General features: G+C 49.3%; 1 protein-coding gene across 2 annotated transcripts in view; it reads left to right on the forward strand.

The window, feature by feature from the left end:
• COL27A1 (collagen type XXVII alpha 1 chain) overlaps positions 1-13,605 on the forward strand; it is a 144,628-nt gene that overhangs the window by 121,369 nt on the left and 9,654 nt on the right. For both annotated transcript variants that reach the window (XM_077188949.1, XM_077188950.1), the window contains 10 exons: positions 1,022-1,075; positions 1,356-1,409; positions 5,725-5,781; positions 5,940-5,993; positions 6,900-6,953; positions 8,292-8,345; positions 10,279-10,332; positions 10,408-10,515; positions 10,746-10,853; positions 13,297-13,404. In XM_077188949.1, the coding sequence (XP_077045064.1) occupies positions 1,022-1,075; positions 1,356-1,409; positions 5,725-5,781; positions 5,940-5,993; positions 6,900-6,953; positions 8,292-8,345; positions 10,279-10,332; positions 10,408-10,515; positions 10,746-10,853; positions 13,297-13,404 (705 nt within the window). The remainder of the gene's footprint in view (positions 1-1,021; positions 1,076-1,355; positions 1,410-5,724; positions 5,782-5,939; positions 5,994-6,899; positions 6,954-8,291; positions 8,346-10,278; positions 10,333-10,407; positions 10,516-10,745; positions 10,854-13,296; positions 13,405-13,605) is intronic.

The raw sequence follows: 13,605 nt of genomic DNA on the forward strand, positions 1-13,605 counted from the left end.
TCCAAGTCAAGCTGTGTTGTTATAAGGAACTCTGCCTTGGATTTCTGCCCTGTTTCTACACCCACTCTTGATCTACTTATCTAAAACACTTGGAGCAAGAAATATAGCATGGGAAAGGGTTTGAACTGGGTACTGAAGGTGAGGCTTCCAGAGAGAACACCCATAGTATGGCAGAGAAGGGAGAAATTTAATTTGCTTTAGGCACAAGAGATAAATGCATCAGGACAGCAGTGGTACATAAAAGAGCCTCTCGTGCATTGCAGGCCGGTTAGGAAACTTCTTGCACTCCATTTGATAGAACTTAGTGCAAAATCAGGAATTATTTATGAACTAGGAATAGTGGTGATATTTCAGAACAGTAGCAAATGAGTGATGGAGTGATGGTTTTGCTGATAATGTTTTCCTGCACTAAAAATTGTGGCCTCACCACATATCCTCCCTTAATAGTCTTTGGCAAAGCCTCCATGGATTATTTCACAAGGAAGCAAAGCAATTTCTGAGCAACAGTCTATTGGAGTGGACATGTCTTTGTCTTGTGGAAAGGGCTTTATTCCATGCTAAATGGGATTATATGGAAATTTTGTGACTCACTTTAATCTGATTATTTGATTTAAACCCCTTTGTTCACTGTGCTGAGGGTGTGATTCTGGTCTGTGGAAGTCTGGTGGACTTCCTAGCACAACACTAATTTGGATATTTGGATATAGAGGCATGCAGGAGGGCAGATGAAGAGCACACAAATGCAGCCATTTCTGACAGCAAATCTGAGTGAGGTGGGGAATCTGTTGCTGCAGGCAGGCAAAGGCATGGAAAGGCCTCCTGGCACAGCCCTCTCCATGTGTAAGAGGTTAAAGCCAAGGAGAAGCCATCAGGTGGCTGCAGCAGAGCTCAGTGGTGGCCAGGACAAGGACTGGCCACGCTCCCACACGTGCAGAGCTTTGCTCTGCACAGCCCAGTGCCTCCTCCCCTCGTGCCAACACCATGGGCTGCTCTCTCAGTCCCGCTGTCTTTGCCTCTCCAGGGAGCTCCAGGAAGGATGGGTGCTCAAGGGGACCCAGGCTTAAAGGGTTACCAGGTAAGGGTTTTATTTTCACCCCCCAGCTTTTATCTGTTCTTAAACACACCAAAACTGCCACTCCAGGATGCAAATTGTTCTTTATTTCTGACCTCGAGTTTAGTTCTCTGTCAAGTCTCCATTTGCACCACCTGCATTTGGTTCATCTCTGCCTGTGTGACCCACGTGTCCCTCCAAAGCTGGCATGCACCACCCAGGGCTCGTGGGATCAGGGAACCAGGGAGGACTTTCAGTCCCACAGCCCTTTCCTGGCTCCTCACGTGCTCTCTGCTCTCCACAGGGACATGCAGGACCACCAGGGCCAATTGGACCACCAGGGCCAAAGGGGGAAAAGGTGAGTTCAGGAGGTTTGGCCGTCTCGTTTCCCCTTCAATGAGACAATTGCTGTAACTCCCATGCATCTGCACTCTGCTCACCCTGAACTGAGGCAGAGGTGCCTCCTTGACCACACAGCCTCTCATACAGCCCCTCAGAGCTGCAGCCTTGCCTGTGCCACCAGCACGTCCTTCCCAGACACCCCTGTGCCCTGTGCCAGGGGCTGAGCCAGCCAGCATGGACCCTGAGGATGTGCTCTGCCTGCATCCACAGGAATTCAGCTCCATCCCCAAGCCAAAAGGAATCAGACTCGTGGCTTTCTGTGATCAGGTCACAGTAACTCCCTGCACAAAGGAGCAGATCTCCAGCTGCTGGTGTTTCCCCTCTCCATGGCCCTTGCTCCACGTTCCCTGTGCCCCACCTTCCCACAGCCCCCTGGCTGCAGCTGCCCTGACTCAGAGCCCTCTTTCCACAGTGGCTTTTCCCGGGAGTTTTCCCCCTTTTGCTGAGTCAGCAGAGCCATAACCAGTCCAGGCTGGAGCAGTGACTCACTGCTCAGTGGTTTCCTGTCGGCTCCAGGGCTGCTTGGCTCTCCCAGGGCTGATGGTGTCCTTCACATGCCTTCTGCAGCAAGGCTCCCTCCCTCCTGAGACCTCTCTGCAGAAGGCTCTGGGGAGAGCTCCTTGAGACCTTCCAGTGCTTAAAGGGGGCTGTCTAAAAGAGGGGAGCAGATTCCTACAATGGACAGGGGAGAATGCTTTTAAAACAAAAGTGTAAAGACTTTGGTCAGGAAGTTCTCTACTCAGAGGGTGGTAAAGCACTGGCACAGTGCTGCCCTGTCCCTGGAAGCGTCCAAGGCCAGGTTGGATGGAGCTTGGAGCACCCTGATCTGGGGGAAGGTGTCCCTGCCCGTGGCAAGGAGTGGAACAAGATGGGTTTTAAAGTCCCACTCAACCCAAACCATTCTGTGATTCTCCCTTGGTGTGGGAAGGGAAGTGATGGTGATGGGGACTGGTCAGTTGTGAGGTCCCCATGAAGAGAAGAGATGCATGAACCCTTTCTTTTCTGCTCCCCATCACCAAGAGATCATTCAGCTTTGCCTCTGCACACAGGTGGGAGGGCAGCTGCAATGCAGACAGGAGCTCCATTGCTTATAAAATGAGTTTACAAGGACTTGCCCTTGCTGGGGCTTTGAGTGGATCCCTTCAGGCTCCTGCTCACACCATGCTCTGCCTGGAGATCCCCCTGCAGCCAGGAGTCACTGGGGCAGGGCAAGCTGCTGTGTTCCACTGAGACATTCACACACTCAGAAATCTTTCTTTGGGGGTGAACAATGGCCATTGTGCTTTTTCTCACATTTCCTGCTGCTGAAACACATCCATGGAGGAACAGCTGTTTGCTCCCTATCTCCATTGCTGCCTTGCTGAACTCCCTGGCAGGTGTTAGACAAGGACAACCAGCCCAGGATGATGTGAGAGCTCATGACCAGGCACATTGTCAGCCCAGAACCTGCCCCAGAGGTTCCTGACAATTCCACTGTCAAATCTTGAGCATCCTGGCAAAAAGTTGTGAGTCGTGACTAGCAAAAGCAAGGTCAGCCATTGACCCTGCAGCCATTGAGATGTGCAGATATGTATGTCCATTGCTGAAATAGCAGCTGTAGTTTTATTTGAAAACATTTGAAGTTGCCATCATTTGAAGTTGTCATTTCAGTAGCAAATGATCCCCAGATTAGTCATCTGAAGTGCTCAGTGGAGCATTTTGCCCTTCATCAACGAGATGTTGCTCTGCAAAAGGACACTGGAAAAGCATTCCCTGAGTGGATCTGGTGTCAGAAGAGCACAGCAGTGTTATGATAAATTAATTCTACATGCAAGTATCCAAGCTGAGGTCTGATGAAGCCACCAAAGCGTTCAATGCACCCTGCTAGGAGCAGTGAGCTCTGTTAATGACCACTGGCAGCTGGATCTCCTCACTCATGTTCTCCTGGAAGGCCAGTGGGTCTTGCTGGGGAGCAGAAGGAGAAGATGCTGAGCTAGGAGAGCACAAACCAGGCACTGAGCCTCCAGCACCCCTTCCTGCAGCATCCAGGTGCCCCACAAAACCTTGCATCTAAGTTTTCCTATCCACCCTCCCTCATCTCCCAAGAGCTGCCTGGATCCCAGCCTGAGGACAGACAGATTCCTTCCCTCCAGACATCTGTAACCTCTCACAGGAGTGTGAACACAAAAATGGAAGCCTGAAAGTGAGAAATAAAGAGAAAATGGAAATGGGACCGTGAGCACTCCGTGAGTTTTAAGTGACATGGTGGATGGAGCCGTGCTGAAGGAGGAGGATGCAATGGTGGGGAAGGCCTTCCCTTTCTCAGAGAAGAAGGCTGGGGAGAGGCACTGCTGTGGAATCCTGCTCCCTTGTGCCATCCCAGCCAGCCACTCCACCACATTTCATGCATTTGCAGCTCCTCAAAGAGGCCTTGCTCAGAGCAGACGCCTGCTCTTGGCAGCTGCTTAAAGCAGTCCAGATGGGATCCTTTTAAAAATTACAAACTGGTGTATCTCACTTTGGGACAGGAGCCAACAACAACAAGCCTTCCCTTCTTCGCCATGCATTTTCCATTTGTATCCTAACATGTTTACTTTGCTGCCCTTTTACTCTAACTTTTTTTCACTGCAACTTTCTGAAGAATGAGCACAGACCTTTCATCTCCCTCTCAAGCAGCTGAGGCACCAGGAAGCTCTGGAGGAGCTCGGTTTCACAGTCCTAGAGCTGACCAGGCTGCAGGATTTTCTCAGGCAGGAGACAGAGAACAAGGTGGGGATCAGCCTCAAGGGGAAACAAAGCCACAATGGGGAGAAAATCCCTGAGTCTTGATGCTCTTCAAGGGTCCCCAGAGTTAGGAGCTTTCTCTGAGTTCATCACACTCATCTCAGGTCCCAAATGGCAAAGGTGAGCACATCCTGCTTGGAAGAAGCAATCAGTGCCAAGACTTCTGCATAGCAACAGACACACTGGGATGATTTCTTTTCCCTGAGAGTTGAGAAATGGTGGCTTTGTTTCCCTTCTAGGCAACATTCCTTAGATAGTGGCTGGAAGGCAAACCAGTTGCCAGGTATTTTGCTGCTGCTGGCTTCCAGCAGCAAGTTCAGTAGCACTGGAAACTGTTGGCAGAGCCTGTGAGGGTTTGCTTCCTCTCCTCTCCTCTCCCTCTCCCTCTCCTCTCCTCATTTCTCTCAGAGGCAGGCAGGCTCACCAAGAAATTTCCTTACTATCAGCAGCTGCAACTCCAAGTGGAGAGTAGCCCAAAGAGAAGGTCAAAGAGAGCTGTAAATACACCAGAAAGGGCTGGTGGGTGCAACCACTGAGAACTACACAAGTCTGTGAAAAACTTGGCTCTGCAATCTGCTGAGATTTGTATGGTCAAGGCTTCTTGGAGCACCCAAGCACCTCCACTGTGCCAGAACCTCCCAAACTGCACCAAAGGAGCTCTGAGACGTTCATCCTAAGGAGCCAAAGTGCCAGAGACTGCAATGGAGTAGTGAAAAACTGGAGGAGCTGGAATGTTGCATTCTTCCATGGGGAGCTGAGAAACAGCCATCTCTGAGCTGGGCTCCAGAGAAAACAGGACACTGTGACCCTGAGTGACTTTCACAACAGAATTTAAAAGGATAGTGTCTCTGTTAAGTCTTAAGGGATCTCTCTGTGGATGTTCTGGAGAGACCTCAGCCATAAATAAGCCGGGTGATGTTATCTGCCAGCCAAACCATGAGCTCTGAGCTCGTGCTGTGGAGCATCCCAGTGAGGAGAGGGGGTGTGAGAGCATCCCAGCAAAGAGAGAGGGGTGTGAGAGGCTGTCTCACCTGGCTGATTGTAAAACAAGCCTACAATGGTGGCACACAACCCAGGAGCCCATCCAGACCACCCCTGCTCCCAGGACAGCCCAGGCAGCACTCAGTGAGAGCGGGGAAATGCTTGATTAAAGAGTTTGGTTGAACTGTCAGCAATAAAACTCAGAGGCACAGAGCTATTTCCCATGTTGTTGTAATTACATCCTGCTTGCTGAGTTTTAGGAGTTGTTGAAAGTAACCCTTTGCACCTGGTTACTTAAGGAGGAGAGTTAGAGCAGGGAAAAACAACCAGCAGAAATCAGGAAAGCAATGTGGAGAGTCAGTGAAACAAACAACACAAAAATTTGTTTAGTCTTTCTTTGGATGGAAATGGAGTAAATTCAACAGAGGCTTTGACTTCCCGTGATATGGAAGGACTGGATTGGGTCTGTAGAGACACATCTGCTCTAAAATCTGCTGTTTATATTCATACTAACATTTTACTCACAGGGACAACAAGGTGATGACGGGAAGGTAGAAGGCCCTCAGGGACCACCTGGAGACAGAGTAAGATGTTAAATCCCTTCTCTGATCAACCCTGGAGTGATTCTGGGGGGTGGATTAGCTGGGTTGCTGCCTTACTTGTAGAACATGCACAAGCCACTGAGATATTGCAGATGGCAGCTTGTTTACACCCACCTCAAGTCTCTGTTGTGCTCTTGTAGGGCCCTGTTGGTGACAGAGGTGACCGAGGGGAGCCTGGAGACACTGGTTATCCTGTGAGTCTTATTCCAAATGCACGATTGAAAAATGTTTGCCTTGGGGAAGTGCTCCCAGTCCACATCAGCCCACAGCACTGCAGTCCCAGTTCATAACCTGCTGCTGTGCCTGGTCAGCTGCTGCACACGGCTGTGATTCAGACAAGGAACAATTCTTTACCTAAAGCAGTAAAAACATTGCTGAAGGCAAGAAAGTCAGCACCTCACCCTGGCTGCACCTGCTGAGTGAGGCTAAAAGAATGAGCAGGACCATTTGGGAACAGTTCTCTGTGATTGTCAAGCAGACATCCTAGACAAGATGTGTGCATGGCAGTCCATGTCACTGCTGGACAAATTTCAAGACTGATGTGCCCATGGCTGTAGATTCTTCCATGGGAAGATCTGTGAACTTTAAGATCTGGAGAGTTCCAAAATCTTTGTGAGATTTCCCTCAAAAACAAAACCAGGGCTATGAAATATCCTGCTGTGCTCCTTATTCCCTCTTTGCAGGACATTTTCAGCTGATTGGGGCTGATCTGCAAAGGCTCCATGAATTAAGTGTTACCTCCATTCAAAAGCACCTGGTCAGAGTGACCCATTATAGTAATTAGAAGATTTTTAATTCATCAGAGTAACAGTGCTGCTGCCTTATTTTCTAGGACAGCTGTCTCCAACTGCTCCCTTCCATTAGTGTGTATTTTGGGATGCATTAGAGCACCTTCTTTGCTGCTTAGCTGGTGCTGAGCAGTTCCTCTTTCCAAAGCACATCCACAGGATTTCGGCACTCCCCACAACTTCCCCGTTTCTGTATCAGCAGAATGCAGACACATGTGCCTTCTTCTGCCCCTTAAATCACATTACATTCATTTTTCTTTCTCATTGCCACAAAAGAACAAAGGCATGTTCCCTCTCTGTTTTTTATTTAAGGGTCAGGAAGGGCTTGATGGAGAAAGAGGAAAACCTGGGCAGCAAGGCTCACCGGTAAGAGATGCTGCTTTATTGTGAGGTACCCAGTGCCCCAGGCAGAGGAGAAACAGGGAGGTGGGAAGGGCTGCAGTGGGAGTGTGTGGGGAGCTGTGAAATGTGGCCATTTCCATCAGCCAGGCCTATGGAATGGGGATTTTGAGCCACATTTGAGACTGATAAATGGGTGACAAAACAGGGAGCACTCCCAGTGCCTGTTTCCAAAATCATCCTTTCTGAATTGTCTTTGAGGAAATAGAAATCTTAGGAGATGGTGGTGAGAGATGGCAATGGAAGGGTTTGCTTGGAAATGATCCATTTGATGTGCTGCTGGTGAGGTAAAACCATATTATTCCACTTGCAAGGTGTTTCCTCTCAAACTACTGAAGGACTTTGTGAAAGGCTAAATTAAATCCAAACTCCAGGGAAGGACTTTTTATTCCCTTGTTACATACAGTAGCATCTGATCTTTATATGTGGCAATTGCAACTGTGAGTGCAGCAGCACACTAAATGTAGTTTGTATTGGGAAATAAAGTTGAATCAATTCCCACTCTTTGTAAGGATGTTGGGAAGAACAACAGATTCTATTTTGGGTTTTAAATGGTAGTGCTCTGTTATATGGCCCAGAAATGAGTAGAGCTGCTGCATTCCCCAGTGGATGTAGTTTATTTGGGGGTTGGTAGCCCCTCAGATGACTCAGATGGATTGTCTTTAGTAAAGATCCATTGGAAACGTGGCTGAAAAACAGGCTGAAAAAGGAGAGCTCTGGTGGGAGTCCTTCCTTACCATTTATTTGATGTTAGTACAGAAATTGCCACTGACACAAATACCAAAAAACCCCACCCTGGCTGGCCAGGAGAAAAGACTGAGATGGGTGTGATGGGGAAGAGAGCAGTGAAACACCCTCCCTGCTTTACCCCATAGGCAGCTTTCTAACACCTGACCCCCAGGTGAAACCAAGGCAAGGGCTGCAGTGCTCAGGAGGGAGGTGGCACCAGCAGGCACTGTGTAAATTGCTCATTGTGCACACAATTTCTGCACACAGGCTCCTTCCTGCTCACCTCCCAGCTCTCTAGGCACCATCTGCAATGTGGTGAATGATTTCCACAAATACAGGCACCACCCAAGCGAGGGGCAGAGTTGCTTCTTCTCCAGTTGACACCCTGTTAATGCTCTCTGGAGACAGCTCCTTGCTCCTTTTTCCCCTAGGGCCTGTCTGAGTGCAGGCAGTTTCCCTGAATTGGTTCCATACAGTCAGTGTTATTAGGGCACAAAAAATGCTGTTCTTTGTACTTCATGCAAGATGCTGCCAGAAGAGAATTTTAAGCAGATTTTTCTTGTTTATGTTTTGTAGGGGGATCCTGGATCACCAGGCAAGCCAGGAGCAAAGGGATCCAAAGGTGATGTGGTAGGTTTCAGCAGGGTGGATTTACAGTGTCCCAATTTAAAGACTTAAAGAAAATCTCTAATTAAGAGGACTCTCATGGTTTTGCCCAGCATGTGGGATTTTTTTTAACCTATGCTCTATGCCTGGAAAGGCTGTGGAGATCCTTGTGGGAGGGCTGTAAACATTTGGGTGTCCAAGCCCAGAGGTTTGTTGGCTTTGTGGAGCTGGAGAAGATCAAGATCTGTTGCAGCTCCAGCATGATGGTGACTCTTGGGCAGGTCTTTAGTCCCTGCCATGGCTGTGTCTCTTTCCTGTGCCCTCTTTGTGCTGGGTCACCATGTTCACAGGGGTCTGGGGATGAGGGAAGAGACAAGGATCTGACTCCATGTTTCAGAAGGCTGATTTATTATTTTATGATATATATTATATTAAAACTATACTAAAAGAATAGAAGAAAGGATTTCATCAGAAGGCTGGCTAAGAATAGAATAGCAAAGAATGATAACAAAGGTTTGTGGCTCGGACAGAGTCTGAGCCAGCTGGGCTGTGATTGGCCATTAATTAGAAACAACCACATGAGACCAATCCCAGATGCACCTGTTGCATTCCACAGCAGCAGATAATCAATGTTTACATTTTGTTCCTGAGGCCTCTCAGCTTCTCAGGAAGGAAAAATCCCAAGGAAAGGATTTTCCATAAAAGATGTCAGCGACAGTGCTGTCTCCAGCCACAGCTGGCTCCTCCATCCCCAAGGAGGGCTGAGCCAGCAAGAGTCTGTCCCTTCCCCTTGAACCATAAACTTTTCTGGCTTGGAACCTTCTGGGTTTAGAGTCCTTTTATCCATGGAGTTGTTTCTTGGAACAGTCCCTCTTAACTTCTTGTCCTTATTGAGCAAGGGAGCCCAGGGCACATGGGTCCTTCAGGGCTCACTGGGGTACTCCCCACCCACTCCTACCTCCACATCTGGCTGTTATGACAGCTTGCTAATTATTCTCACAGACCAGGGGCTTTATTTGCTAAAACATAAGTATGTGACCTCAATACTCAGCAAATTCCTGCTCTCTCTTGGCAGATGTCAGGGTTTTTTATCTGACCCTGCTGGGGGTAATACCAGAAGATAGTTTTAGGTCTTCTTGGCAAGAAGTCTACCAGGTGATAAGAGAAATAAATTCTGCCCAACGATGCATAATCTGGAACTGTCTTTGGGTCTAATGAATAGCAGGGGAAGCACCCCCAGGAATATTTCTTTAATGTAGCTGGCCAGCCTGGTCCTCTGCAGATGGAGAAACAATGCACAGAAAATGAATTCTTCAATTTAAAAGTGCTTTAGTACATGACCTCACTAAGAGAGCCCTGGTGAAGGTGACGAGGCTGAGTTTTCCATTCTTTCTGCACAAATTAATCCTTTTTACAGCTAATAAACCTCAGGAGTATTTATTTTCTGCCATTATTCACAAAGCAGCATTGCAAATTTCAGACAGAAGACACCCTTTTTAATTTCCACTAGCTCTCCAAAACAGAGTTACTTCTCAGAGAGAAGCCCCCCCTGAACCCCCTCAGAGAACTCTCTGGGTCCTGGGTTTGCTGTCAATGAACTGATGGAGGACTCAGGTTTTTAGCATCTTGTTCTAATGTTTGCCAGTGTACCAAATCCTCCCTCGAGTTCATCCCGCTTTTTTTTTGTCCTCATCTGCTCTGTATTAGGAAAAATGCAGGTCCTTGCCTTCTAGCTATTCATTCCTGCCCTAGAACTCTCAAGACATACGAAGAATCACTTGTAATAAAACCAAATAGCAGTTCATTCCCCAGCACCGGAGCAACTGACTTTATAAATGTCCCTTTTATAAAACCCTTTCCAATCATTATCCAAAAGCACACCCTGAAGTCACAGTCCCAAGTGGAGCTGTGCTAGAACTGCTGCAATTTTAGATGTCTCTCTTTTTTTTACTTGCAGGGTCAAAAAGGAAAGCAAGGAGCACAGGGCAGTGCAGGGAGCAGGGGCTCACCGGTAGGTGAAAATTCAGATTTCTGCCCCAGGAAATGCTGTCTGGGAGCTCCTTCTCTAATACCTTTGTGATTTTAGGGCATCCTTGGGCTACCAGGTCCTCGAGGAGTGGTGGGAAGGCAGGGGCAAGAGGGTGCCCCTGGAGTGGATGGAGTGCCTGGGAAGGACGGCATGCCTGGGATGCTGGTAAGCTTCAACTGCAGCCTTGGACAGCAAACACAGCCTTGGAGCTGCAAAACTGCAAGGTAGCACAGGACAAATGGGGTGATCCAGCTATGGATATTCCAGCCCTGCAAACCTGGCCCCCTCTTGCTGACAGCAGAATCCCACCACTCCCCTGGCCCCCCAGAAGCTGTGCAGAAGGGGAAAAGGGGAAAGGGTTTTGTTCCATAACCTCCTGTGTGTTTCTTTCCCAGGGAGAGCAGGGAGATGATGGGGAGGAAGGTGTGACCGGGATGTCAGGCAAGAGAGGGAACCCCGGCGTGCCAGGACTGCCAGGGGCCCAGGGACCACCAGGATTCAAGGTGAGTTTCTGACTGCCTCAGATGCTGCTGTGAGTGATCCAGTCTGTGACCCTGATGCCTCTGAGCTTGTGCTCTCCAAGGTCTAATATAGTCTCAGCTCCTGCTGCCATCTCTCACTTAGCCAGAGGCTCTGTAGATCTTTCTTCTCATCCATCCCTCCATCCATCCATCCATCCATCCATCCATCCATCCATCCATCCATCCATCCATCATCCATCCATCCATCCATCCATCATCCATCCATCATCCATCCATCCATCCATCATCCATCCATCATCCATCCATCCATCATCCATCCATCATCCATCCATCCATCATCCATCCATCCATCATCCATCCATCATCCATCCATCCTCCATCCATCCATCCATCCATCCCTCATCCATCATCCATCCATCATCCATCATCCATCCATCATCCATCCATCCATCCATCATCCATCCATCCATCCATCCATCCATCCCTCATCCATCCATCCATCCATCATCCATCATCCATCATCCATCCATCATCCATCCATCCATCCATCCCTCATCCATCCATCCCTCATCCATCCATCCATCCATCCATCCATCCATCCCTCATCCATCCATCCCTCCATGCATCATCCATCCCTCCATCCATCCCTCCATCCATCCATCCATCATCCATCCCTCATCCATCCATCCATCCATCCATCCATCCATCCATCCATCATCCATCCATCCATCCATCCATCCCTCATCCATCCATCCCTCCATGCATCATCCATCCCTCCATCCATCCCTCCATCCATCCATCCATCATCCATCCCTCATCCATCCATCCATCCATCATCCATCCATCCATCCATCCATCCCTCATCCATCCATCCATCCCTCATCCATCCATCCATCCATCCATCCATCCATCCATCATCCATCCATCATCCATCCATCCATCCATCCATCCATCCATCCATCCCTCATCCATCCATCCCTCCATGCATCATCCATCCCTCCATCCATCCATCCATCATCCATCCCTCATCCATCCATCCATCCATCCATCCATCCATCCATCATCCATCCCTCCATCCATCCATCCATCATCCATCCATCATCCATCCATCCATCATCCATCCATCCATCCATCATCCATCCATCCATCCATCATCCATCCATCCATCCATCCATCCATCCATCCATCCATCCATCCATCCATCCCTCATCCCTCCATCCATTTTCCTGATGTACACAGCAGCTGAATGTCCCAGAGACCTTTCCTCCCTTACCAAAGGAGCTCAGGAGCCTGCAGACACATTACAAACACTTGAGTGTTTTATCATGAGAAACCTGGCTAGAAAAAACATGGACATGTTCCAGAGGAACTACAGCCAGCTGTAGGATATCCAGAATGGACAATTCCATGGGAGATTCAGGTGTTCTACTGCTCTGCAAGACCTGAACTGCTGGAGGGAAATTTGTGCTGCTTGGTTTTTAGCATATTTACTGGTTAGAATGACTGGAGCCAGTATGGGCTTGGACATCACTCTGGGTGGAAGCAGGGACAACCTGCTTTTGTGACCTTGGGGTTTTTCTTGGTCCTTGCCCTGATCCAGGCTCACCACAGGATCTAAACTGGACCCACAGCAATTCAGTCATTTGTAGAAAGACTCTGTAAATAGGAAAACTCTGTAAATAGGAAAACTCTGTAAATAGGAAGACTCCAGCTGGGTTTGGAGAGTCTCTGGGATCTGATTTAAATTAGGACTCCATAGCCCTTGATCTGTCACTTGCTGCCCTCCAGCTGCCTTGGGCAGTACAACAGGAGGTGTCTGAGACTGTGTCCTTGTCACACACTCTCACCCTGCCTCTAGGGGAATTTGTTGCCCCTTTTCTGGCTGTTCCACCGTCCAAGGCTCCCCCCTGCCTTTGCTCCTCTCTCCCAGCCTGCCCCAGACTGAGCAGCTGGAGCTTGTGCTGCTCCTGGAATTTGGCAAGGGGAGCAAAGGGTGGTGCTGGGTGGCAGAAGGCCCTCTCTGGGTTGAAGTTGTAGGGTTAACACAGGGGGAAATGTTGGCTTTGCAGCCTCTGGATTGGAGTCCTGCTCTTGGCATGCCTTCAGCATTTTCCATGAATTAATCACCAATTGCCAGCCTGCTGGGGGAAGAGATTATGGGAAACTGCAGGGCAGAGAGAGAACGTAGGAAGTGCAAAGAGAAGACATTTGCTGCCCTTTCTGTCCCCATGCAGGTGGGACAGCTCTGCTGAGCTCCTGCTCTGGGGGCAGCCCAGGAGGGAACACAGCCATGGCCACCCTGCTCCCACCCTGAGCATCCTGCCCCAGCAGACCTGGGGCATCCCCTGATGGAGCCACATTCCTCATCCCATCTCTGCCAGCCTTCCATCTATGGCTTTCCCAGCTGAGTGCTGTTATATTTAGCTCCCCTCCTTTGGAATTACTTGAATTCTGTTCTCTTTAGGGTGAAAGAGGATTGCCTGGACAGAGTGGCCAAGCAGGGAAGCGAGGATCACCGGGAGGAACGGGCCCTCCAGGGAGCCCTGGAGACCCAGGAGCCAAAGGACAGCAGGTTAGTGGTGCTGGAGCCAAAGGACAGCAGGTTAGTGGTGCTGGAGCCAAAGGACAGCAGGTTGGTGGTGCTGGAGCCAAAGGACAGCAGGTTGGTGTGGTGGGGCTGAGCAGAGCTGAGCCCTGCAGGAGAGGGTGCAGATCCAGCCTGGGACAGCACAGTGATCCCAGGGAGGGGCTGCACAGGGGAGCCCATATCCAG

Source organism: Agelaius phoeniceus, chromosome 21, assembly GCF_051311805.1.
Source record: "Agelaius phoeniceus isolate bAgePho1 chromosome 21, bAgePho1.hap1, whole genome shotgun sequence".
NCBI lineage: Eukaryota > Metazoa > Chordata > Aves > Passeriformes > Icteridae > Agelaius > Agelaius phoeniceus.